The following is a 25,112-nucleotide window of genomic DNA, read 5'->3' on the forward strand; positions in this document are numbered from 1 at the left end:
GGGGACGCGCTGCTCCCGCCCCCGACAGCTTTATAGCGGCGGCCGCGGCCCGCCCCGGCCCGCCCCGGGAAGGGGACACCCCCCGGGCCCCCACCGGGGACACAAACACCCCCTCCCGGCCCCCCACCGGGAACATGAGTACCCCCATGGGGACACAGACACCCCCCTGAGCACCTCCCGGGGGCACAAACACCTCCTGGGGCCCCCACCGGGGACACGACCCCCGCCCCGGGCACCCCCGCGCTGCACTGGGGCTCCCTTCTGTCCAGGGACCAGCCTGTTCCTGCCCCCCCGGGACTCCCTGCCCCTTGATCCCCGGCACCCTCCTGTGCTGAGGTCAGAGACAGGGGCACCCCCCAACCACCCCCCTGCACTGCACCCGGGGACAGGGACACCCCCCCCTGCACTGCACTCGGGGACACGGACACCCCCCCCGCACTGCACCCGGGGACAGGGACACCCCCCCCCCCACTGCACCCGGGGACAGGGACACCCCCCCCTGCACTGCACCCAGGGACAGGGACACCCCCCCCTGCACTGCACACGGGGACAGGGACACCCCCGCTGCACTGCACACGGGGACAGGGACACCCCCGCTGCACTGCACACAGGAGTGGGGTACTCCTCACCTACCCCCTGCACTGCACACAGGGACAGGGACGCCCCCCTGCACTGCACACAGGGACAGGGACACCCCCCCCCGCACTGCACACGGGGACAGGGACACCCCCGCTGCACTGCACACAGGAGTGGGGTACTCCTCACCTACCCCCTGCACTGCACACAGGGACAGGGACGCCCCCCTGCACTGCACACAGGGACAGGGACATCCCCTGCACTGCACCCGGGGGCAGGGGTACTCCTCACCCACTCCCTGCACTGCAACCAGGGACAGGGACACCCCCTGCACTGCACCCGGAGACACCCATCACCCCCCCTGCACCAGGGGACAATGGCACCCCCAGGCACCCCAACCACCCACACACACCTCTTGGCACAGGGAAATGGACACCCCTGGACACCTCACGCTGTCCCCAGGGACACCCCTTGGGGACCCCCCTGCACCCAATGACAAGAACACTGCGGCTCCATGTTCACTTTCTACGTCCCTGAGTGTGTGTGGGGGGGGGAGGCCGGCCTTGACCCCTCCATCCCACACATGCCACGAGTGGGGCCATGCTCAGCCCCACGGCCAGGCCTGTGCCAAGGGGCAGGGGGGGCGAGCAGGACAGAGGGTCACGTCCCTCTGTCCCTGCAGGACACTGAGGCCCTGCAGGATGCACCCAGCGGTGGTGGTGGGGGGGGGACACCGGGAACAGGACCCCCCCCGCAGGCTCATCACCGTGTGGGTGCCCGTGTCCCCCCCCACCTCGCGTGACGCCAGCCGGGGCTGAGCACAGACGCGCTCGTGGCGCTGTGCAGGGCCAATGGCGGCGGCACCGCGGTGCATGACTTCACCGCCCGCGCCGCGCATTGGCTGCGGCCCCGATGCCGTTGCAGCCACCGACTGCACCCCACGTCCCGCCCCCCCCCCCCCCAGCAGCCCCCCAACTTCTCCTCCTCCCTTGTGTGGGGATGTTTCAATGCAGGACTCACAGCCCCACAAAGCCACCGCTGCCATTGCAGCACGGGGACATCGCAGTGGGGTCCCACCCCCCCATCCCCGCACACCCAATCCCATCTGAATCCAACAAAATTCCTGCTTTTCCAAGCCCTGGCGCTTGCTCAGGGACATCCAGGCAGCTCGGACCTCTCTTTATTAGTGCTGCTAATGAGGCCTCCCCAGCTAGCAGAGATGGGGGCAGATGTGGTGCTGTGGGACAGGGGGGTTCGCAGGGTTTTGGCTCCCAGAGGTAGAGGAGGGACGAGGGACAAGGGACAGTGATGGTGCCGCGGGGCGCGCTGGCTGCTGGCCCTCACCGGGTGACTCCAGAGCAGCCGGATGCCTCCCAAATTGCGCACGCTGCCATGTAGGTCACCATGCCGGTAATGACAGGGCAGCAGTGCTGGCACCCACAGCCCCGGGGGGACACCCAGGGGTGCCCGTCGCGGCAGGGACACCAAGGGGTGGCCAAGAGCTTGCCCAGCCTGCGGGTCCCCGTCATCACACAGGGTGCTGGAGCGCTCACTGCATGTGTGCTGCATGTTGGCTGCGTGTTCACTGCATGTGCAGTGCATGTTCTCTGTGTGTGGGATGCATGTCATGTCACCTGCACCTTCTCTGCATGTCTGGGGCATGCCTGCTGCACACCTGCTGCACACTGAGTGCTTGACATGTGGCCATGCGTGACCTCTGCACGTTTGCTGCACGCCTGGCACACGCTCCCTTTGTGCTGCTGCGCTCTCTGCATGCTCTGCACGCTCACTGCACGCTCACTGCACATCTGCACACTCCCTCCATGCTCTCTGCTCATGCTCCACCTTCACTATTTGCTCTCTGCATGCCCCTGGCCTCTCTGCACACTCTCTGCACACTCTGCACACTCACTGCACGCTTCCTCTGTGCTCACTGCTCATGTTCCACACTCGCTGTTTGCTCCCTGCATACTCCTGGCCTCTCTGTGCACTTGCACCATGCTCAGCGCACACTCACTGCACGCTCACTGCACACTCACTGCACACTCACTGCATGCTGAATGCACATTCACTGCATGCTCTTTGCAGCCAGGCATGGTGAGAGCGTCAGGTCTCAGGCTGCAGGAGCAGGGAGCGAGCATCCGTGTGTTCCCCACGCGTGCACCCAGCCAGGCGTGCACAAGAGCACAGACACATGTGTGCGAGGGCAAAGCAGGAGGCAGGAGAGCATCACTCTACATGCATGTGCAGCCAGCACATGTGTGCACACACACACATGGAGGTGCAGCCACTCCAGGTGTGTTGCTGTGGAGCCATGTGGTTGCCCAAGGGCTGGCTCACACATGCATGTACATGCACACACGCATATATGTGCACACACACACATGATCATGCTGGTGCTGTCCCATGTGTGGGGCTCTCCGCCTCCTGCACAGTCCGGTGCGTGCAGGGTCCAGCCAAAATCCCCCCTGGAGCCCACTTGCGGCTGCTTTCCATACAATCACAGAATCACAGTCGTTTGGGTTGGAAGGGACCTTAAAGCTCATCCAGCTCCAACCCCCTGCCACGGGCAGGGACACCTTCCACTAGAGCAGGTTGCTGCAAGCCCCTGTGTCCAACCTGGCCTTGAACACTGCCAGGGATGGGGCAGCCACAGCTTCTCTGGGCACCCTGTGCCAGCGCCTCAGCACCCTCACAGGGAAGAGCTTCTGCCTCAGAGCTCATCTCAGCCTCCTCCAGGCCTCCCTATGGAAGGGGCAGTGAAAGGGTTGCGATGGCTGATCACATCCCGCAGCACAGGGGCTGTGAGCAGCAAACCCACTGTGAAACCTGCACGGGGTGACCACGTCTCCACAGCATCACCAGTCCCTGCACCCCGGGGTGCCCCAGGACAGGGTCTCCAAGAGTCAGTGGTGTCCCGCACACCGAGACCGGCTGAGGGAAAACAGGAAAGTGAGTGGGGCCGTGCCGGAAGGCGGCTATTGTTGGAGTGGGAGCAGAGGGAGCAGGAGCTGGGCTGGAGGCCACCATGCCAAACCCACCACGGGACATGGGACAGCCCACGCAGGCAGGAGCAGTGGGAAGGTGGCTGCTCATGGGGCGTGCAGGGCCTTCCCCCCTTGACCTGCTGCTCTGGTTTGGAAGGAAGGAAAAAACTGTAAATCCTTTTTCCATGTGTTCTTTCCCGGCGCAGGCCGGGCCCGGCTTTGCCTTCCCTGCATTTGGAGCCCTGGCTCCAATTCAAGTGAAAAAATCTTGCAAAAAACCTGGAATTTCCTGCCAGGCAGAGCCCAGAGCTTTGACTCTACCAGCACTGGTTCTGCTGCTAGGGGGGACACAGGGGACACACACACATATCCAAGGCTCATGCAGGCACCCGGCTGCACTGACTCGCATGCTGGTGGGTCCCCAACCTCCCTCCTTGCCCCAGGGGGATTTGGGCAGCCCCACAGCACTGGGGCAGCTCTGACCCTGCAGCGGGCAGGATGTCAGGGCTGCAGCACACCCTGAAGCCCCAGTGCTGGCCCCCACCGCTGCGGGGTATCCCCAGGGATGTGGCTCCAATCCCTCACTCCCCATCTGCTGCAGGGAAGGGGCTGAGGCAAACTCCATGTGGGTTTCGCAGCTCCTGCTTTGCAGCCACATTTCGGAGCTTCCCCCACCAAGAACCCCAGAGCAGAGCTGCCCGGCCCAGCTTGTGTTGGGGGCAGTGGTGGGACATGGCCACAGACCGAGGAGGGGGGGCCACATGTGGTGGTGGGGCACTTGGAGCAACCTGCTCTAGTGGAAGGTGTCCCTGCCCGTGGCAGGGGGTTGGAACTGGATGAGCTTTAAGGTCCCTTCCAAGCCAAACCAGTCACGGGTTCCACTGGCAGGGAGGGGGTCATGCTGCGCCACAGTGGGGGCCTCACCTTGGTTGCTGGTGGCAGATGAAACATTTCCAGGTGGCTTTTCAACACCCCAGGCTCTTTTTGCCCCTTTCCTTCCTCCAAATTCCCTGGGAATGGCTGAATCCCCCAGGAGCAGCCCTGACCCACTGCAGCCAGGTCACCGTGGGGCAGCCCCGGGAGCCAGGGGTGTGATAGGAGGGGAGGCACAGGCTGGGACATTGCATCGTGTCCTAGAAGGAGCATTAAAAAACATTCCCCCTGCTCTCTTGCTGTTTGGAATGGGCATTGAAGCCCTTGAACCCCCGTGCTGGATGATGCTGGGTGCCAGCCTCAGCAATGCCCTGAGCAGGATGTGCTGCTTGGGGAGTGGAGGCAGTTGGTGGCTGGGGACATCCCTGCCCTCACCCTGCAGGGACGTGTCTCCTGCAGACCCCGTGGACATCTCCTGGCTGCAGATGCTGTAGGAGCCCCCCCAGACCCCGTTCCCCCGCGTGTGGTTTCCGAGGGCTCGTGCAATCGCTGTCCCTACTCCCCAGCTTCACTCAAGCACCGATTTTAAGCAAACCCAAATGGGAACTGAGGTGCTAAAGCTCCTCCGCTCAGGCGCTGGAGAAGCCCGGCAGGAAGCGGGTGCTGGGAGAGCTGTTCCTTCCTCGGGAGCAGCGGGTGACCCCGCACCGAGCCAAAGAGGAGGAGTATTTATTTCCCTGTGAACATACGGCCCCGCAGCCCCCTCTGTGGCCGAGCTCCTGCAGCCGCTCCAGCTCCGGGGCAGATTCCATCTGTGCTTTTTGGGATGGGGTCAGCCCCGCAGAGGGGAGGCTGCCGAGCCCTGGGCACGTTACCTGCTCAACACAGCCCTGCAGTGCAGGAGATCAGCAAATCTGTTCTTCTTGGAGCTCTCACTAAAGCCTTCGCGACACCTCGTTCTGCACCCAGGGAGCAGCCGGGCAGACGAGGGATGAAATGACCGACGGGTCTGGCTGCAGTTGAACCGGCTCAGCCGGTGGAGTCAACACGAGGCCCCTGTGCAGGGAGATGAGAGCAGGGAGCAGGAGGCACAAGTAGAAAAGTAGAGAAGTTTCTGCAAACCTGCCTGGGCAATGTCCTGCACTGCTGTGTCCTGCTCAGCAGCAGCAGCACCTCCAGCCCCAGCGGCTCTTCTCCCCTAAAGCTACTTTTATAGAATCACAGAATCCCAGACTGGGTTGGAAGGGACCTTAAAGCTCATCCAGTCCCAACCCCCTGCCACAGGCAGGGACACCTTCCACTAGAGCAGGTTGCTCCAAGCCCCTGTGTCCAACCTGGCCTTGAACACTGCCAGGGATGGGGCAGCCACAGCTTCTCTGGGCACCCTGTGCCAGCGCCTCAGCACCCTCACAGGGAAGAGCTTCTGCCTTATATCTAACCTGAACTTCCCCTGTTTCAGTTTGAACCCATCACCCCTTGTCCTACCACTACAGTCCCTGGCGAAGAGTCTCTCTCCAGCATCCTTGTAGGCCCCTTCAGACACTGGCAGCTGCTCTGAGGTCTCCACGCAGCTTCTCTTCTCCGGGCTGAACAGCCCCAATGTTCTCAGCCTGTCTCCATACGGGAGGTGCTCCAGCCCCTGAAGATCCGCGTGGTCTCCTTTGGACTTGCTCCAGCAGTTCCATGTCCTTCCTCCACTGCACACAGTGCTGCAAGTGGTGTCTCACGAGAGCAGAGCAGAGGGGCAGGATCACCTCCTTCGCCCTGCTGCTCACACTCTGGGTATGCAGTGCAGCACACGGAGGGTTTCAGGGCTGCAAGTGCACATGGCCCGTCATGGGGAGCTTCTCATCGTTCCTCCTGCCCTGGCTGAGACGGTCTCACATGAAAGCAGCCAGACCTTTCCCAAAAGGGAAGGGAGGGCAGAGGAAGGCCGTGCCTGCAGCCCTGAGTGTGACAGTGGGACGGGTGCCGTGTGCCCTGCGCCCTGCACATGGTGCTCACTGAGGTTGGTGTGAAAGGGAAAGCGGACCTGGCACTGCTCACCCCTGTCTGCAGCCCCGGCACTTGGGTCCCTGCAGGTTTGTGCCCTCCCCAGCTTCTGCTGCGGATCCAGCCTCGCTCCCAGCGCACACCAGGGGCTGGGGATGCTGCAGTTGCCTGGGCAGTGGTGGGGCCCAGCTCCAGTGGGGGCTCTGACCACCGCACTGGGCGGCCACGCTGCACCCTCCAGCAGCACCCAGCCAGGGGGATGCGGCTCCAGCTGACCTGCACCCACAAAGCACACGGAGAGGGGCCCCCGACACCTCTGCCATGCAGGGGAGCGGCAGGACCTGCTGCTGCAGGCAGGGCACAGCCAGGGCTGGTAGAGGCAGGAGCTGTGGCTCCTCTTCTGGGCATGAAAATCACCTGCAGACCCTGAATGCAGCACTTTGACCAAGACAGCTCTGCCCAGGGCTCTTTCAAACAGCCCATCAGCATGCTGGTGAGCTCAAATTCACCTCCCCTGCCCACAGCCACCCAAGTTTTAGAGCTGGGAAAACAGAACAGCTCAGCCATTGGGTCCAGGGACACTGCAGAGACAAGTCAGGACAAGCCTGGCCCAGTGGCTGAGCTCCAGCACCCGCCTGCTCTGCCCCACAGCCCTGGGAACACGCGTGGGGCTCGGAGCAGCCCAGATCTGGCACCTTGACAGCAGGAGGAATCAAACCTTAGTGCAGCCGAGCCAGGAGCACACAGCCAGGAGCTTTTAGGAACTGTAGGAAACAGCTCTCCAGTACTTCCTGAGGAGTCCAAGCACCCTGTGTTTGTTCTGCTGATAGAAAGCCTCTGACGAACGAGTTATCACAAGACATCCAGCAATGGGATACGTAAATACAACATAATTTATTGGTTCCATTTCAGACAACTATAGTGGTATTTGTATGAGTGTCCTAATGATAGTCACGTATGTACAGAGATTCCAGGACACAGAAAAACTTTGTAAGGAAGAAGTGGTTAGTGGTACAGTTTGGTCACTGGTCATAGAAACCCTTTCTCTTCCTGTAAACCCTGGTCACCCACTCCCCCCAAAATGCTAGGTGGAGCAACCTACCTACCTCGGGGGCACTGCCAAGCTCTCCTCACGCAGCAGAGCAGCTTGTGCAAGCAGCAGGCAAGGCTGGTGGCCTCTGACTGCACACCAGAGACTTTGGTTAGGAGATGTGTGCAGCTGAGTGGGGACGTGCTGCTCGGGAAGAGGGACAAGGCTCCGTACCCTAATGGGAAGCAGAAAATGGCCCATGTGCAGGCACTGAGGCCGGGGGGCGAGCAGCTCAGTTCCTTCTCGGCAGGGTCAGCGTACCGCAGGGAGATGGTAAATGCACGTATTTGAGAAGAAGACTTCCCCATGCCTGTCCCAGCGCCTTCCCTCTGCTCAGCCCCACGAGGCACAGGTCTGCTTGGCCTGAGGCTGCCAGCCTGGATCCCTCTGCTGGGCTGGGCATGGGGAGAAGCTCAGCTCAGAGCTGCTGTAAGATGCAACAGCAGATTAACAATAGCAGCGGCAGCACTGGTCTTGCCATGGAAGAAACCCAAACCCAACTGAGGGAAAGGAAGGAGGGCCAAGCCTTGGGGACAGGATGCCAAGTGGAGGGTGATTACAAAAGCAGCTCTGTCCAAAAACTGGACTCACAGCCAGTGGAAGAGGTGCTGGAACCAAACAGCACCCCAGGGGATCCACGTCCACACCACAGACACCATTCATGGGTGGGAATTGGGTGTCTGGAGGGAAGTACCGCTTCCATGGCAGCACCAGCTACAGGACACGGCTCTATCTGAAGCATCTGGCTCGGCTCACGTGGTGCTGCTGCATGAGGGCATGGGGAGGAGGCAGCTGAGGGTGGCTCTTCCCTCCTCCAACAGTGAGCATTTCCATCAAGTGGCCCCAAATATTTTCTTTTTTTTTTTTTAATAGAAATTACTATAAAAAACTAGTTTATCTAGAGCATCTTTAAAAAAATATTCCTGCAGTATCACAGTTTGACATTGAAACTCATTAAAAATATATAGATTTGTTAACAAAATGTCTCTGTTCTCCCCTTGAATCACGTCTCCCATGCAGGAGTGGGACTCAGAGTCCTCGCGAGAGGCCGAGGCGGGAGCAGGAATGTCTGAGCTCAGTGGCACATCCGGGAGGTCATTTCCTTCTGTCAAAGGGACAGAAAAGACAAGGGACCATGAAGGAAGATCCAGATTGACAGGGAGGGTGTGGATGACAAAACCTCACCTTTGTTTAGTCAGCCACGCGGTGACACTGTTCCCAAGAGCTCCAGTTTGGGCAGGTCTGCGTTCCCCCCACCACTCCCATTCCCCGGCACCACAGGACACCCTTCCACTGCCCAGTGGCTCTGCAGGTTTGCTCTGTTGCTAACAGCTTTGGAAACACCATCAGCACCTCCTGGGTCTACCAGGTCATGTCCTCCATCCTCCAGACTCCTTATGAAGGTGGCGGTGTTGCCCTTGCTTTTGGTTCAGCATGGGAGGTAAGCACAGGGAAAGAAGCACATCCATGTCCCGGATGGCCAACAGTGCCAGGCTCACACAAATAAGGCAAGCCAGCTGCTAGAAACGCAAGGAGGTTGCTGGAGAACAAGTCAACTTCTCTCATCCCATACCCTGCTGAGCTGCGGCTGCACATCCTGACTCCCAGTTTCCTGATGGCCAAGCAGCAAGGCCAACTGATGGCCTGAATTTGGGTAACCAGTTTTGAGAAGGTGGAATCATAGAATCGTTTTGGTTTGAAGGGACCTTCAAAGCTTATCTAGACCAACCCTGCAATGAGCAGGGACATCTTCAACTCGATCAGGCTGCCCAGAACCACATCCGACCTGGTCTTGAATGTCTCCAGGGATGGTGAATCCACCACCTCTGTGGGCTGGGTAAAACACTGTGCCAGTGTTTTACCACCCTCATGGTAAAGAATTTTTTCCTCACAACCAGCTTGAATGTCCCCTTGTTTAGTTTCAAACCATCACCCCTCATATAGAATCATAGAACAAGTATGGGTTGGAAGGGACCTTTGAAGGTCTGGAGACCTCTGTGACCCCTCCATCCCCAGCCCAGCCCTTCTGCACTGCCCCATACCCCAACAGACCAACGTGTACCCTGAGCCCACCCAGACACTCACCAGTGGTTCCAGCTCCTTGGTGTCTATCAGATTGAACTCTTTCACAAAGTAGTAAAAGTGCTTGTAGCAGGTGTTCACGTGGGCTTCCGACCCCATCTGGGTGATCCTGTCGAAATGGTGGATGTAGACATGGACAAAGACCCGGAAGAGCCTGGAGAGAATTTTCTTCACCACTGGGAGGAAGTTCTTGGGGAAGGGAGTACCTGGGAGGGAAGACATGACCAGGAGAAACTTTCAGTCAAGTTAAAACTGGTTCTTTAGGGCTAAAATAAATTGATACAACGGAGAGATTGAGACAAAAGGGCTTCTGTCCCTGGCACTGGAACAGCCCAAGGAAGCTGTGGCTGCCCCATCCCTGGCAGTGTCCAAGGCCAGGTTGAAGCAGCCTGGTCTAGTGGAAGGTGTCCCTGCCCATGGCAGGGGGGTCGGAACTGGATTAGCTTTAAGGTCCTTTCCAACCCAGACCAGTCTGGGATGCTATGAATTCCCAGTTCCCCTCTCCTTTTGCCTTGGATCAGGTTTTTCAAAGCACAGATTTCTTAAGTGATTGAGTGCTGTAAGAAACTGGCCTTGGAGATTCCCAGATTCCCAGCAGCTGCTTCAGTCCGATAGAGTTTGCTTCTACTCCTCTTTCTCATGTTTATATAAAGAGCACAAAATACTAGATAGGGCCAAACAACTTCCCAGAAGAAAGAGTCGGTGACATTAACTCCCCACAGTTCTCTCTTTTTTTGATGCGTCTTTAGCTCTTTGGTTAAAAATTAAAGATGTTAAGGTCTCTTTGAAGGATCAGTCCTTTGGGATTTGTTTAGCCAGGGCCCTGCAGTGGAGCCAACCAGCCATCTCAGTGCAATAGTCTTTAGTTTAAAGTTCACACAGGTTGTTTCTGGAGGAACAAGGATTAGTGAAACCCTTTCAGTGCTCTGCAAAAGCTGCAGCATTTCAGTTGGCGCTAAGGGTGAGAAATCTGGTAAAAACTGAGCTGACAACAATTACAGTAAAAAACCCCTCCAAACCACAACCCTCCTGCTGTCGGAAACTTGTCTTGCTTCCCTGAGCAGAACAAACACCCTGCTTGTTGTCCCCAGAGAGCCTCGCAGGAGAGTCCTAGCTAAAGGCAACGCAGCAGTTGTTTGGGCAACAGGAGGAACAGGGGGGAGGATTTTGGTGTCTCAGCTGTCTGAAGGACTGTTTGTGGCCTTACTCCCCTCTCTGCCTGCTCAACACCAGCTTTAAGCAGTGTTTTGGCACGGGTGGAAGAGCCCTGTGGATACTTGTGTGGCAGACATGTCACAAATAGAGACCAACTGCATCCCATCACAGCTTCCATGGGATAAACGCTGGGGCAGGAGGGAGGGAGCTCTGCTGCATCTTGTCTTTTGCATCCCAGAAGATGGGAGCTCTGAATGGGATGAATCATATTTACTTACTGCTTTAGATATTGAATTCTTCCATCTTACTCAGCACAAAATAAACAGAACCCCCAACCCTCTTTGTCCCAAAGCCAGCACACAAAGCTGCGTTTGGATATGCAGTCTTAGGCCAAATTCTCATTTCCATCACCCTGGCAATAGATGAAACACTGCCCCTCCCTCCATGCACGTGTCAGCATCCCCCCAGCTGCAACCAACAGCCGAGCACACGCCAGGAAGCACGGAGCTTGAAAGGGCAGAGTCAGCGACCGCCAGCCTGTAATGACAAAGAGCCTAATTATGGAAACGTGGCCACCATCACCCAGCCGACGCAGAGCACGCGCGTGGAACCCGACCTGGCAATCAGCTCTGACAGAGCTGGCCTTCAGGAGACCACGGCCAGCGTCAGCTGCTCAGCAGTCATGGCAGAGACTGACTGTTCTAAGAGCAGCCTCTTGTTTTCACTGCTTAGGCACAGCTTGGCTTTACTTGAGGTATCCATGGCTCCAAATGTGATCTGATACAGCTCTGGGTGTTTTAGCGCTCCAGAAGAGCTCTGAAGTTTCTTGAGTGCTCAGAAGAGCTCACCACACTGCGAGGCTCTGAGCAGCACAAGAGGAAATAGCTCTGCTACAAGGCTGGCCTGTGCAACAGCATCTCCTGGAACAGATCTCCTGGACGGGTTGGACAGGGCTTGGAGCAACCTGCTCTAGTGGAAGGTGTCCGTGCCCGTGGCAGGGGGTTGGAACTGGATGAGCTTTAAGGTCCCTTCCAACCCAAACCATTTTGTGATTCTATGATTCTAGAAAGGGGACCCGAGGGCTCAAAGGAGAAGGCTCTGCACCAACCTCCCTCCTCCCAGCCACAACTGGAACTGAACTCACCGACATTAGTGGGAAAGATGTCCTCGTTGTTGATCTGTACCTCAATCCAGTCCATCAGGAGGTTCATGTACTGGGGAGCAGACAGGGCTGTGGGTTTCCGGTACTTGTGCTCGTCCTGCCACCGGTACTCGTACTTGGGTCCCCCCGACATGACAGGGCAGGACTGCTCTGTGCAATAGTCACTGATGGTGCCGTAGATCAGGTTGATGCGATTGAAGAAGTCCACCACGTGCACGGCCACCCAGTCGTTCTGCTCCTCTCCTGGTGGCAGCTGGACAGCAACTTTCAAGTCCAGGCCAGCATTGAGGGAGGCTTGAGCCTTCTTGTGCAGCTCAAACCGCTGAGTCCCCGGCTCAAACTTGCGCTTGGGCCGGAAGGTTTTGTCTTTATTGAACACTTGCTTTAAAGCATGGGACATTTTTCTTCTCTTCTTCTTTCTTTTCCAGGTCCGTAGTGATGACAGGCAGAGATGCAGCGCTGCTGGGCCACTTCCCGGGGCAGGGCTGGGGCGACTCTGATCTTCACAGAAACCTTCCTCCGTTCATGTGGTCCTGATCTGCAACCCAGCACAGAAGGGCAGCGATTAGAAGCAGCTCTCTCAACAGGAAACCTTGTGTAAATCCCATAGGCAGAGATCTGGGATACCATCTGGGCCCTCGCCCCACATCCGAGAAGGGGGGGAAGCCAATGCCAGGTTTCTTTCCTCCCCCTTCTCTTTAGAGCCCGGCTTGCAGCAGAGCAGCAGCTCGGCCATCAGAGGTGCCAAGAGTCACCCCTGCAAGGTCTCCCCACACGCTCCGTGTGGGGATGAGGAAACCAGCCCCATAGGGAAGAGCTGTGGCTGCAGTTTGCCCCACTGAGACCCAAACCCCACAGAAGCAAGGAGAAACTCCAACACCTACTCAGCTCCAATACACCGAAGAGTTAAGAAGGGTAAAACAAGTTAGGTTTTTCCTGGATCAGATTTTTCACCTCTGCCTCCCCCCCTTTGGAAACAAGCCCACTTAAAAGACAAGATTATGGCAACCCAAATGAAGTTCAGATCTGTTGACAGACGTACTCCAACAAAACAGCTGCTTGAGCAGGAGATGTGTGTGCTGTCGTGGTGCTAAAGACAGGACATGAAAGGGTGGAGGGGAACAAGAAAAAGAAGAAGAGGAAGAAGAAGTCGCAGCTCAGGCACCCGGAAAGAGAATATCCTGAAATAACACAAGCTCTAAGAGCAGCCACAGCCTCTTATCCAGGTGCAGGCAGACCAGAAACACACTTTTCATTTCAGTTGAGCTCACTTCAAGGTGAAGGCTGGTTGAAAGCTGGTTGAAAGCTGGTTGAAAGCTTGCCTTCCTCTTTCAGTCTGTGGAAAAGAATTAGCTCCAAGAGGGTGAGACACAAGTTAAGATCTGAAAGGATGCTGACGAGAAACACAGCTCTGTTTATCTGTAGCTAATTATACCTCCTTTGTTCCCACATCCATCCCCTTGTATAATTTGTGTCAAGCTGCTCTTTGATGGAAGCTTAAGGCAGAAAACTATGTATACCAAGAATATTATTTTACATGTGCTGGGCAGAGAAATAAGCAAAGTAACAGAAATTAAATAAAGCTGATGCCTTATGGAATCTGGCAAATAAGAGTTTCCATGATTTTATAAGCAAGCAAGCAAACGAATCCCTTTCACCAAGCAGAAATCTACTTTGATTTCTATGAAGCTATAGTTTGTTCAAATATGTAAATAGTTTCCTCAGATGTTGGCAAGAAAATTCCAAATTCAAGGTCAACATTACAGCTGCCACAGTTCAGCCCATCTCTAACAGATGCTGTGCAGTGCTAATCAGCATCTCTTCTCTGGAGAAAGATTAAAAAGACTTAAACCAAGGCCTCTTGTTTTCACAGAACAAGGCAGAAAACCCAGACCACTTCAGTTTGTCCCACTAGGACCAGACTCAACATTTCCTAGCGCTGCTTTTCCCGTGGGAACGGGCTCAGTCACCTCTTCTGTGGAGGAGCGGAGAGATCCAACCTCCTGTTGCAACATGGGCCACAACATGCATTGGGAGAAACTGAAAAAGCATTTTAATGTGGCTCAGTGAGATCCACCTTAGGCAGGAAGGTGAATTCACTGCACACATGGTTCCACTGTGCCCAGAAGTGCTGCGGCCCCCTAAGCTGCTGTGTGAGAGTCAAAGAAAGAAGAAAAATCATAGAATCACAGAATCAGCTGGGTTGGAAAAGACCTTCAAGACCATCAACCATTCCCCAGCACTGCCAAGGCCACCACTAACCCATGGCACTGAGGCCTCGTCTACACAGTGTGTGAACACTTGCAGGGCCGGTGACTCCAGCCCTGCCCTGGGCAGCCTGTTCCGATGCCTGAGCACCCTCTGGGGAAGGAATTGTTCCTCAGCTCCATCTAAACCTGCCCTGGTGCAGCTTGAGGCCGTTTCCTCTTGTCCCATCCCTTGTTCCTTGGGAGCAGAGACCAGCCCCCTCCTGGCTCCAGCCTCCTGTCAGGCAGTTGCAGAGAGCGAGAAGGTCCCCCCTGAGCCTTCTCTTCTCCAGACTGAACCCCCCAGGTCCCTCAGCCGTTCCTCATCACACTTGTGCTCCAGGCCCTGCACCAGCTCCGGTGCCCTTCTCTGGCCCCGCTCCAGCACCTCAATGTCTCTCTTGCAGTGAGGGGCCCAGAACTGACACAGGATTTGAGGCGCAGCCCCACCAGTGCCCAGTGCAGGGGGACAGTCACTGCCCTGGCCCTGGCTATGCTATTTCTGATCCAGGCCAGGATGCTGGTGGCTTCTTGGCTGCCTGGGCACAAGCTGCTCATGTTCAGATCCATCAATCAGCACCCCCAGGTCCTTTTCCATGAGCAGCTTTCCAGTCACTCTTCCCCAAGCCTGGAGCATTGCAGGGGGTTGTTGTGGCCCAAATGCAGGACCCAGCACTTTGCCTTGTTGAACCTCATCCCACTGGCCACAGCCCATGGGTCCAGCCTGTACAGATCCCTCTGTAGAGCCTTTCTATCCTCCAGCAGATAAACACTCCCAGCCAGCTTGGTGTGGCCTGCAAATTTACTGAGGGTGCCCTCGATTCCCTCATCCAGATCATCAATAAAGATTATCAAACAACACTGACCCTAACACCGAGCCCTGAGGGACACCACTAGTGGCTGGAAAAAAAAAAGACACCCCCCCGCCCATAACGTGTCTTTAGGAGGTGTTTGGTCACACCACAGACATGGTTAGAGGAAGTAACGAACTGCACAGAGGGACATCTGAGCACAGACAGCAGCTCTGGTTACCCGGAGCTGTGTCACAGCCTCACCACATCCTGCAGCACCCAGTGGGGAGGAAGCACCCGGAGACTGCACCCACCCAGCCACGGTGCCACGTCCGGAGCAAAGGGCAGATCAGCCTCAAGCCACCAGCAATGTGGAGAGCAGGTGCTGAGTCTGCAGCCAGTTCCAGCAGGAAATCAGTCCCAGGGAACACTCACACGTGATGGTTTCCTGATGCTGGAGATGGAGAAATGTCCTTTCAAAACCAGAAGGCATCAAGGAGCAGGAGCATCGCCCTGCACACAGCTCCTGCAGCATCCTCGGTGTGGTATGACTGTTCCTACCTATTTCCTGTAACATCTGTCTGATTGCAGTGACCACACTCACATCAGTGCTGGCCCGTGACTGCCCATCAAGAAGCAAACACTGACCATTTTGCAGAAGAAATTGTCACTTGAGCAGGGCGGAGGGACTTTGAATAGGGTTTATTTGGTACCGAGGCTGTATTCACCCTACAAACAACTTCCTCTTTCTACAGAGGCATCACCCATGAGAAGTGGGGAGCTCGGCACAGCAGCAATTGTCTCACAGACGATTCAGCATCTGTCTGAAGGCATTAGCAAAATGAGTAGCTGAGACTTCAAGCAGATGCAGCCTATTTAATTATGGTTTGTGACTGCAACTGAGCTAAAAGAAACATTTAGCTCTAGGAAAAGAGAAAGGGAAAAAAAAAGACACAGAGACCAAAAGCATCCCTGACATTGCTCGAAGATGATATCACACGTACAACACCTACTTCCACAGGCAGGAGTCACAGCTTGGGCAGCATTGGGATGCTGCCTTTGCACAGAAGAGAAAGGAAAGGTTAGGAACAATTAGGAAATGGGACATGCAAGGCACCTGAGTGGTATTTGCAAGCTTCAAAGATGAGATAAAACAGAAGAATCCCCCCCCAAACCAACCTGCAGCACATTCTGTTTACTCCTCCCCTCCAGCCAGCCAAGATTATAGCACACGTCACCGGTGCTCCAGGAGCACCTTGGCCACCCCTCCGAGCTCACAACCAGCACAGAAAGCCCCACGCTGTAGCTGTCTGGAACACAAACAAGCCTCCAGCTTCCCACTATTCCTAAGTACACCAAGGAATGGCTTGGAATTATGCTGGTTAAGGAGAAAACTTGCCAGCCCAGGCAGGGTGTCTAGGCCTGGTCCTCTCTTCTCTCCCCCCAAAACTTGCTTTCTCCCCTAACTCTGGGCTCTCCCATCTCCAGTCCCAAAGCTGTTTTCTGCTGATGGCAAGCCAGGGCAGGGCTGCGGGTATCACCCTCTGCTGCTCTTCCCTAGCTGGGAATGGCAGATCCAAGCTAGGCTCATGTTAAACCAAGCTCTGGGTAGAGGAAGCCCAAGCAGTCAGTTCCCCGTCTCTTGGTTACTTTTACGTGCAGAGAGAGGGTATGAAAAAACAAAAGACAGTCACCTCTTCTAAAACCCCTGGAACTGCCTCTCCCCTTGCAACCCGCTGCAGCCGTCCCGAGGCTTTCCAGGAGCGAGCAGCATTCCCACCGGATCCTGCCCCCCCGGCAGCAGCAGGACGGCTCGAAATCCTCTTCCAGGAGTCCCATGACTGCTCCGTCAGAGCCTGCCTGAACAACACCCATCGCTCCCTTCACCACTAACACCGTGCAGGGGTTGAACATCAGCCAGGGACCAAAACCAGCACGACAGCAAGCTCCTACCTGCGCTTCAAGCCCCGGCAGATGACTCTTGTAATTGCTCAGCCTGTCTCTGCAACTTGTGCTCGTAGGCACGGAGGCAAAGAGCTTCCTTTTTCAGCAGAGGGAAAATACCCCAAGTCCCGTTTCCCGGGCGGCTGCAATCCGAAGGCTCCTGCAGGCTGGGGAGGGGTCAGACACAAGCCACTTCCCTCCCAGTGACCCCAGCGCCGGGCTCACATCCTGCCGCCGCGCTGCTCAGAAAGCCCTTGAGCAAACCCCAGCGAGCAACGCAGCTCTCCAGAGAATTGGTGTCTCTAGTTCCCTTTTAGGGAAGCCACGCTGGTGCCCGGCGAGATGATACCAACATGGGGCTGCTGCTCAGCGCTCGCACCAAGCCCAGTCCAAACCTCCTGCTTCTAATTGCAGCCCTTGAAGACGAGCCCGTGCAGCCACCCTATCCCCACCGAAGGGAAAAGGGAGCAACAAGCCTCCACCTCCCCCCCCAAGCAGTTTTCAGTGTCCTTACTCACCGCTAACACCATCACTCAGGCCAGAGTTTCCAATACAGGACACAAACCCACCCACGCCAGTTTGCTAAAGCAGCCACAAAAGCAGCTGCATCGAGTGCTTCAAGAAAAAAAACAAATGTACAGAGCGCACCCGAGAAGTGGCTTCGAAACAGAAAAAAACCAGCAAAGATGGACACACATGCATTTTTTTCCATAATTCCCCACCCTCCTTTCACAAATACCTTCTCACAGCCGTTCTGTGCTGTTTCTGATGAGCTGATCCTGGTTTTCTATGATCAAAGGAGAGATTTTAATACGGACAGCATGGATCAGAGCAGTTACGGCGAGCAGGGCTGGAGCGGCACAAATGGCAGGCAGGTTCTGTGCCTTTGGAGCCAGTCTGGCAACACCCAGGCAGCTCACCTCCACGGGATGAGGCCTTTGGCTGCTCTCTGGAATTGTTTCATGATAGGAGGCACAAAGGTCTGTTGCTGTGCTTACCTCAGCCAGGGCAGGGCACGGAGCGGAGGCTGAGCGCGCACGCCCGGTCATTCATGATCCCGGCGAGACACTTCCACGTCACCGGCTTCCTGTCTGGCACCGAGTCCAGCCCAGGGAGCTGCCAGTGTTTTCCCAAAAGCTGATCATTCCCCTCCACAAGCTCTTTCGTGCTCTTTCTGTCTTTTCTCCTGCAAGATTGCTCCACGCTGCTGGACAAGGAGAGCCACAAGCTGCCTGGTGTCACCCCCAGCATCGCCTTTTTGTTTCCTTCTCCATGCTTGCTCCTGGCTGCTCTGAAGTTAAAGGAGAGGGAGCAGGGAGCGGATCCGTCCCTGCTGCACCTACAGCCCCAGGCCGGGCCAGTTCCTTCTGCTGCTCTGCAGGACAATATCCACATTTTTCTTTTGGAAGCTGTTTTATCAGCAGCCTCTGCAAAAAACTTCACAGAGCCCCTCAGAAACACACATTTCAAATGCTGAATTCCCAAGGTTTAGGCAAACAAAGAGCCCTTTATATTGCACCACAACTGTCAGTTCTAAGAACGTCCTGTTGGTCACCAGCCACCCCCCACCCCCTGAAATTTAAATGAGCTGCACAAGTTGGAAATTCTCAAGTAAGAAACTGTACAGAGACCACATCACTTCCTTAGGAGCAGGACAGTCACTTTACATGCCTCTAAGCCATACAAACCAGAGCCTATCTGCGTCTCCATATGCATAAGAAAAGGCAGCAGCATAATAAAAGACCAAAAAATAGTTATACTGGGCTTTAATTGGTATCCTGTTTTTCCCCTAAAAGGCGTTCAGACCAGTTTTAAAGTCAGGTTAGTTTATATAATAAAGGGAAAAGCCCTGTTAAATGAAGCCATTCTGGGTTAGAAGACCCCAGTGCAGCAGCTCTGGCAGAGCCCATCAGGCAGCGGAGGGACTGCCTGCAAGCGAGATGCAGCAAGAGGCACCTCTCCACCACACAAGCAGGATGAGGAGCAGGCAGTTTAGTGCTCCCCTCTGAGCTCAGGATTTAGATCCAGACCATGGAAGATGACAGGAGGGACATCATGGGGGTACTGAGGGGCTGGGTAACCCTTTCTGGCAGGGGGCAGGGGAGGCTGAATCCTCTCCAAACTCTACACACAAGAGTGTATTTCCAGTGTGGGTTGTCCCCCCCCGGCCTGATGTGGACACCCTCCCCACAGCCACAGAGGGTGAAAACACCGCACAAGAAAGTAACTTTTGGAAGAGGTCATCACCCCTCCTGCTTTCTCTTCCCCAAAGGGGAAGCTCAGACGGCAGATGCTGTAGTTTAAAAGCCTCCATTTGAGAGCCTAGTAATGCCTGCAGAGTGGCAGGGACAGCTCAGGGCCTTACAGCCAGTGCCTTGCCTCTGAGGTGACATCTGCACCCACTGCAGTGTCAGAGCTGCAGCTCTGTTGGCGGGTTCCCACAGACGGGGCTCACTGCGGTGACTGCATGAGGAGGCAGAGCTGCCTTCAGTGACAAGTGGGGTCAGACTCCAGGTTAAACTGCACAGAGAAGTATTCCCAGGACAAAGCAGCGCGGTGGTGGCACGCTGGGAGCAGCTCTGTCTTTCTGAGGTCTCAGAGGCTGTGTTTTGCAGCCTGCTCCTTCAGGAAGACCATTCTCTGCCCTCCAGCCTGGGTACGTAAGGGGCAGTGTGGTATTTGTGAGTCCAAGCTGTTTTACAGAATCACAGACTGGTCCGGGTTGGAAAGGACCTTAAGATCATCCAATTCCAACCCCCTGCCATGCGCAGGGACACCTCACACCAGACCATGTCGTTTCTTCCCACTTTTGCAGGCTCCGTGTTATTGCCCTCACTGGGCAGGGATGTTTTTGAACCAGCACCAGTTTCATCTGCTCTAACTCTGGGATCTGCCCCCACCCAAGTAAAGGTAACACAGGTTTGGAGGATGAATTCTGCCTGCAGCAAACACACTACTTTCAGAGCATGGCTACAGGCTGGAGGTCACAGGAGGTGCTGGGTCTATGAGCTCCTTCACCCCCGGACTGAGCCAGAGCACGAGCTGGTCAACCCTTCCTTCAGCAGGGCTAATCCCACCACAAATACCTCTTCTCCCCATGTTAATGTTATGCTTTCAGAAGAAAAGCAGTATTGTTTCTTGCTGAAAGCAGATGCCCGTGAGGCTTGCTCTTCCCCTTCACAAGGAGATATGTCAGTAACCTGACACATTTGCATGTCTCCAGGCAAGGAATAAGCCCACTGATGTGAAGCTAAATATCACCTCAAGACTAACCACATCATAAGACCTCCTGCTACACAGCAAGAAGAGAAAGAAGAAACTAAAAACCCCAAAGGCCCAGACAGCAGCCCCGAGAGAAGCCTGCAGTTAAGATGAAGTAAATGTTACAGTGCCTTTCAGTGCAGCCATGGGCCTGACTTGGCTCCTGATTCAAAGAGGGATGTTTTGGATGGCTCTACCTCATTTTCTGTTCCATGGGCTCCCTCGGAGCCAGCGCATGGGCCGTGATTCACCCAAACCCAGACGGTTCCCAGGACACACAGCACCCAGCAGCATCATTTTTGCCTCTTCTAATTCATGGAATTGGTTGGAAGGGACCTTAAAGCTCATCCAGTTCCAACCCCCTGCCATGGGCAGGGACACCTTCCACTAGAGCAGGTTGCTCCAAGCCCCTGTGTCCAACCTGGCCTTGAACACTGCCAGGGATGGGGCAGCCACAGCTTCTCTGGGCACCCTGTGCCAGCGCCTCAGCACCCTCACAGGGAAGAGCTTCTGCCTCAGAGCTCATCTCAATCTTCCCTCTTCTAGTTTAAATTGACTCAACACCAACAAAGCCAAGCACATGGAACCTTCACTCAGGCTCTTCTGGAGCAGCCCAAGCTGCTGCGGTGTGATGGATTTTTTTGCACAGGCTTTGCACACTTGCACAAGTGGTTTGTTTTCAGACCTTCGCTGCCTCCATTCCTCCCCTGCCTCCATTCCTCCCCTCTGCTTCATGTGCTCAGAGTAACAATTCAGCCAGTTTTTAGCACAAGCCCAGCTCCAGAGGGAGGCAAGCAGCACTCTTAACACAGGAGTCACAGGTAACTCTGCCTCCCAGGGGCATCTGGAAAAGGGAGGCTAAAGACACGGCCTCAGGTGTACTCTTTATTGAAAGCATTAGGTGGATATTACTTATTTCTGAAGATAAGCTGTTAAAGCTCCCTCAAAGCCAGCTATGGATCCACTTATAGCAGCATTTATGGCTCACAAAATACTTTCCTGTCTTATAAATTAAAACTCAGGAGATGAAGGCAACTCTTTCCCCAGGCTCGATCGCTGTGCACACGCTTGGTTTGGGTCTGTAATCTCTCTTCTCTGACCCCACACACCTTCCCTGCTGACAAGGGAAACACTTCTCCTTTGTGTGTCCTTATGGACACTGTGTCCATAGAGATCCCTGGCCCAGCAGCACGAGCTACAGGACACGGGTGGTACCCAGAGGGGTACCATCAGCACAGTCCCACCTCAACACATGGGCTAAGTCGCACTGCTTCAATTCAGGGGGTACTTCACACCCCAACAACCAAAGAGCCACGTTAGAGCCAAGTGTGGACAAGGAAGCATGTGGCAAACAGCTCCCACACTAGAGCAGAGCTGAAGCCATGAGGACCTTGCTCAAGATGCTGAGTTCGCTTCAAGCTCCCCAGGCCTCAGCGGAGCAGGAGAGCCCGTGTCCTCTAGTGACGACGGCACAACCCCAAGTAACGTGTCCAAAAGAGCATCCCAGATCCTGAAAGGTGAGCCGGGCACAGGGAACCACTTCCTGCTCCAGGGACTCAGCTCCTCAGCGTAAACCATGAGCTATGACAGCACCAAGCTCCATGAGCTCCCAGCACGCCTCTCCTCCCTTTCTGGGGATTTTATGAGGTTACAAGCTCGCCTTCCTGCCCAAGTTCACAAGTACGTGACTAAGGCAGAAAGTGAATCTGAAATGTGGAATATACAGTCCAAGGAGTGACAGTAGATAAACACAGAGTTGGATGTGAGCCTAAAGCTTGGAAAGGAAGCAGAGTGCAAGGACGAAGCCCTTGGGGACTGTGATAAACAGGTGGCTGGGGAAATTCCACATCTCCCAACAGAAATCCCCTCTGCCCTGCAACTTGGGGAGGACTTCCAGACCGGAAAAAGATGGAAGTTGAGAAAGTGTGGCTGCTCCCCACCTCCAAGCACCAGGAGAAGAGGATCTTGCCTTTCACCAGAACCAGAGCCAACAACAGAGATGCTATTTCCAAACATCTGCACTGTGTGCTGGACAACTTCACATCCCTCTCTCTGGAGGACTTCCTGCCCTTTCTTTTCATAGAATCATAGAATCAACCAGGTTGGAAAAGACCTTCGAGACCACCAAGTCCAACCATTCCCCAGCACTGCCAAGGCCACCACTAACCCATGGCACTGAGGCCTCGGCTACACGGGGTGTGAACACTTGCAGGGATGGTGACTCCAGCACTGCCCTGGGCAGCCTGTTCCAATGCCTGAGCACCCTTTGGGGAAGGAATTGTTCCTCAGCTCCATCTAAACCTGCCCTGGTGCAGCTTGAGGCTGTTTCCTCTTGTCCCATCCCTTGTTCCTTGGGAGCAGAGACCAGCCCCCTCCTGGCTCCAGCCTCCTGTCAGGCAGTTGCAGAGAGCGAGAAGGTCCCCCCTGAGCCTTCTCTTCTCCAGACTAAACCCCCCAGGTCCCTCAGCCGTTCCTCATCGCACTTGTGCTCCAGGCCTTGCACCAGCTCCGGTGCCCTTCTCTGGCCCCGCTCCAGCACCTCAATGTCTCTCTTGCAGTGAGGGGCCCAGAACTGAACACAGGATTCGAGGAGCGGGCTCCCCTCTGCCTGTCCTGCCCACACACAGGAACAGCTTTCCCTGAAGGAGCTGAGGTTATTGCACTGCAGCTCCTGTAGGACCCGCATCCCTGTGCTCACAGCAAGAGGCAGAAGCGGAGCAGGATTTGCCTTTAAGCATCACAAGTTCTCCCTCATGAGCCGAGCCGCAGCTCACCACGAGTCAGAAAAAGGCGAAGAATTCCCCTTCTCCCCAGGCACTAAAGAGATGAAGAAGTTTGAAGTTCAGGACTTTGCCTTTACCTCCAATAGAAGCATTTATACGCGTGGCCAGAGAAGGGCTGGGGGAAACGGGTGGAATAAAACCCAAGTCGCACTTGGAGACGTTCTTGCTGCAGGACACGGTAACGCAGCGGAACCTCCCGGGGGCCGCGGAAGGGGCTCCGCACGGGCCGCGGCTCGGCGAGGGCAGCGCACCCGGAGCCGCCGCCTTCGCCAAGGAAACGGTGCAAAGAGTTAAAATGAAAAGCCCGGCGGGGCTCCGCGGCCCCGGACCAACAGGTTCCCCTCACGGCCGGGCCCGCGCGGTGTGACCCTGCGGGGGCCCCGGGAGCACGGGCAGCGCCGGGCACCGCGCCCCGCGTGGGACCCCCGAGCCGGCCTCGGGCCCTGCCCCGCCGCGCCCCGCTCCCCCCCCCCCCCGCCGTACCTGCCCGGTCGCAGCTCAGCGGTGCCGGCGCGGAAGCGTCTCCCCTCGTGCGGCCGCAGCACCCGCCCCCCCCCCCGCGCGCACCACTCGGTACCCTGCGCGCGGCCCCTCTCCGCGCGCGGCAGCCGGGGGCCGGCACTACTTCCTCTTAAAGGGGCCGCGCGTCCGCGCCACCGGCTGCTCCCGCGGGGAAGGGGGAGGGGGGGAGGCGGGGCAGGAAGCGGGGCCGCGCGGATGGGGGGGGAGCTGCCTGTGTTGTTTTACCGCATTCCAGTTTATTTTACTGTATTTTCTTTTATAATACTATTTTATTGCCATTTATTGTATTATTTTCCGTTATTATCTTTTAGTCTATTCTCTTTTGTGCGATTTTCTTGTATTCTACTTTTACTCTTTTATTCGAATTTATATTATTTTCTTGTATTCTACCTTATTTTCTCTTATTCTATTTCTTCTTTCTTATATATTTCCTTTTATTGTACTTTATTATCTTCTATTTCTTTTATTTTACTCGTTTTATTTAATTCTATTTTATTTATTGGTTTAATTAATTATATTTTCTTTTTAAAATTCCATTTTTATATTAATTTTTAATATCATCCATGTTATTCTGTTTTTATTCTTTTATTTCATCTCTTCATCATGTCTTTTTCCTGGAGCAGGGGGAAGGGGCCATTCCCCAGCTCAGGGATGCTCCAGCCCGTGCCCTGTGTCCTGCTCAGGCCCTTGCTGGAATTCGACTTCCTGCTGAGCCAGAGGAGCAGCGCCAGGGGACACCTTCCCTCGGTTTTTAACATGGTGGGAGAGAAGAGCGCGACAAAAGGCTTGGGAAAGGCAGAAACGCTCAGAAATCTGAAGCAAAAGTTACACGTGTCCCCTCTCCCCTGCTGCGCTCTGGGAGACCCCCCCTGCAGTCCTGCATCCAGCGCTGGGGCAACAGCACAAGAGCGATGTGTAGCTGGTGGAGCTGTTCCCCTCTCCCTCCCTCCAGGCTCCTTCTCTCCTGCACTTCCTGCAGGTCTGGGATCAGTCCCCGATGAGACACTGGGGACCCAGGACAATATAATCACAGAATTGTTTGTGTCGGAAGGGATGTTAAAGCTCCTCCAGTTCCAACCCCCTGCCACGGGCAGGGACACCTTCCACTAGAGCAGGTTGCTCCAAGCCCCTGTGTCCAACCTGGCCTTGAACACTGCCAGGGATGGGGCAGCCACAGCTTCTCTGGGCACCCTGTGCCAGCGCCTCAGCACCCTCACAGGGAAGAACATCTCCCCTCTGGCAGGTTAAAGCCATTCCTCTTGTCCTGTCCCTACATCCCTTGTCCAAAGCCCCTCTCCAGGTTTCCTGGAGCCCCTTTAGGCACTGGAGCTGCTCTAAGGTCTCCCCTTCAGGAGCCTTCTCTTCTCCAGGCTGCCCCAGCCCAGCTCTCTCAGCCTGGCTCCAGAGCAGAGCTGCTCCAGCCCTCGCAGCAGCTCCGGGGCCTCCTCTGCACTTAATTCAAGAGCTCCACATCCTTCTTACGTTGGAGACAGAACAGGGTTCTTACCCTCTCATGAGCTACTGGAGTGAGATTCCTCTGCCCTCCCTCCAGACAGGAGCATTCAGAGCTGGGATAAACTCATGTCGTGGTTTTGGGTCCATACGAATTGTGAGGTTCTTACAAAAGGACTAGTTAGCAAAAAAAAAA

The 25,112-nt window shown here is 55.6% G+C and overlaps 1 protein-coding gene across 5 annotated transcripts; it reads right to left on the reverse strand.

Annotated features, from left to right (window-relative positions):
• Window positions 1-7,298: 7,298 nt before the first annotated feature.
• MOB3A (MOB kinase activator 3A) lies at window positions 7,299-23,562 on the reverse strand. 5 transcript variants are annotated; one of them, XM_030509519.1, is made up of 5 exons: window positions 17,897-20,475; window positions 17,638-17,685; window positions 11,900-12,455; window positions 9,604-9,806; window positions 7,299-8,623 (listed from the first exon to the last, which is right to left on the reverse strand). In XM_030509519.1, exons 3-5 carry the CDS (start codon window positions 12,315-12,317, stop codon window positions 8,594-8,596), a joined length of 651 nt encoding a protein of 216 aa, XP_030365379.1. In that variant the 5' UTR covers window positions 12,318-12,455; window positions 17,638-17,685; window positions 17,897-20,475; the 3' UTR covers window positions 7,299-8,593. The 5 variants fall into 5 exon arrangements, with proteins under 5 accessions (XP_030365379.1, XP_030365377.1, XP_030365380.1 ...); XM_030509517.1 differs by lacking the exons at window positions 17,638-17,685; window positions 17,897-20,475 and adding an exon at window positions 23,426-23,562; XM_030509520.1 differs by lacking the exon at window positions 17,638-17,685.
• Window positions 23,563-25,112: the final 1,550 nt, after the last annotated feature.

The sequence above is a fragment of the Strigops habroptila genome, chromosome 20 (assembly GCF_004027225.2).
Source record: "Strigops habroptila isolate Jane chromosome 20, bStrHab1.2.pri, whole genome shotgun sequence".
NCBI lineage: Eukaryota > Metazoa > Chordata > Aves > Psittaciformes > Psittacidae > Strigops > Strigops habroptila.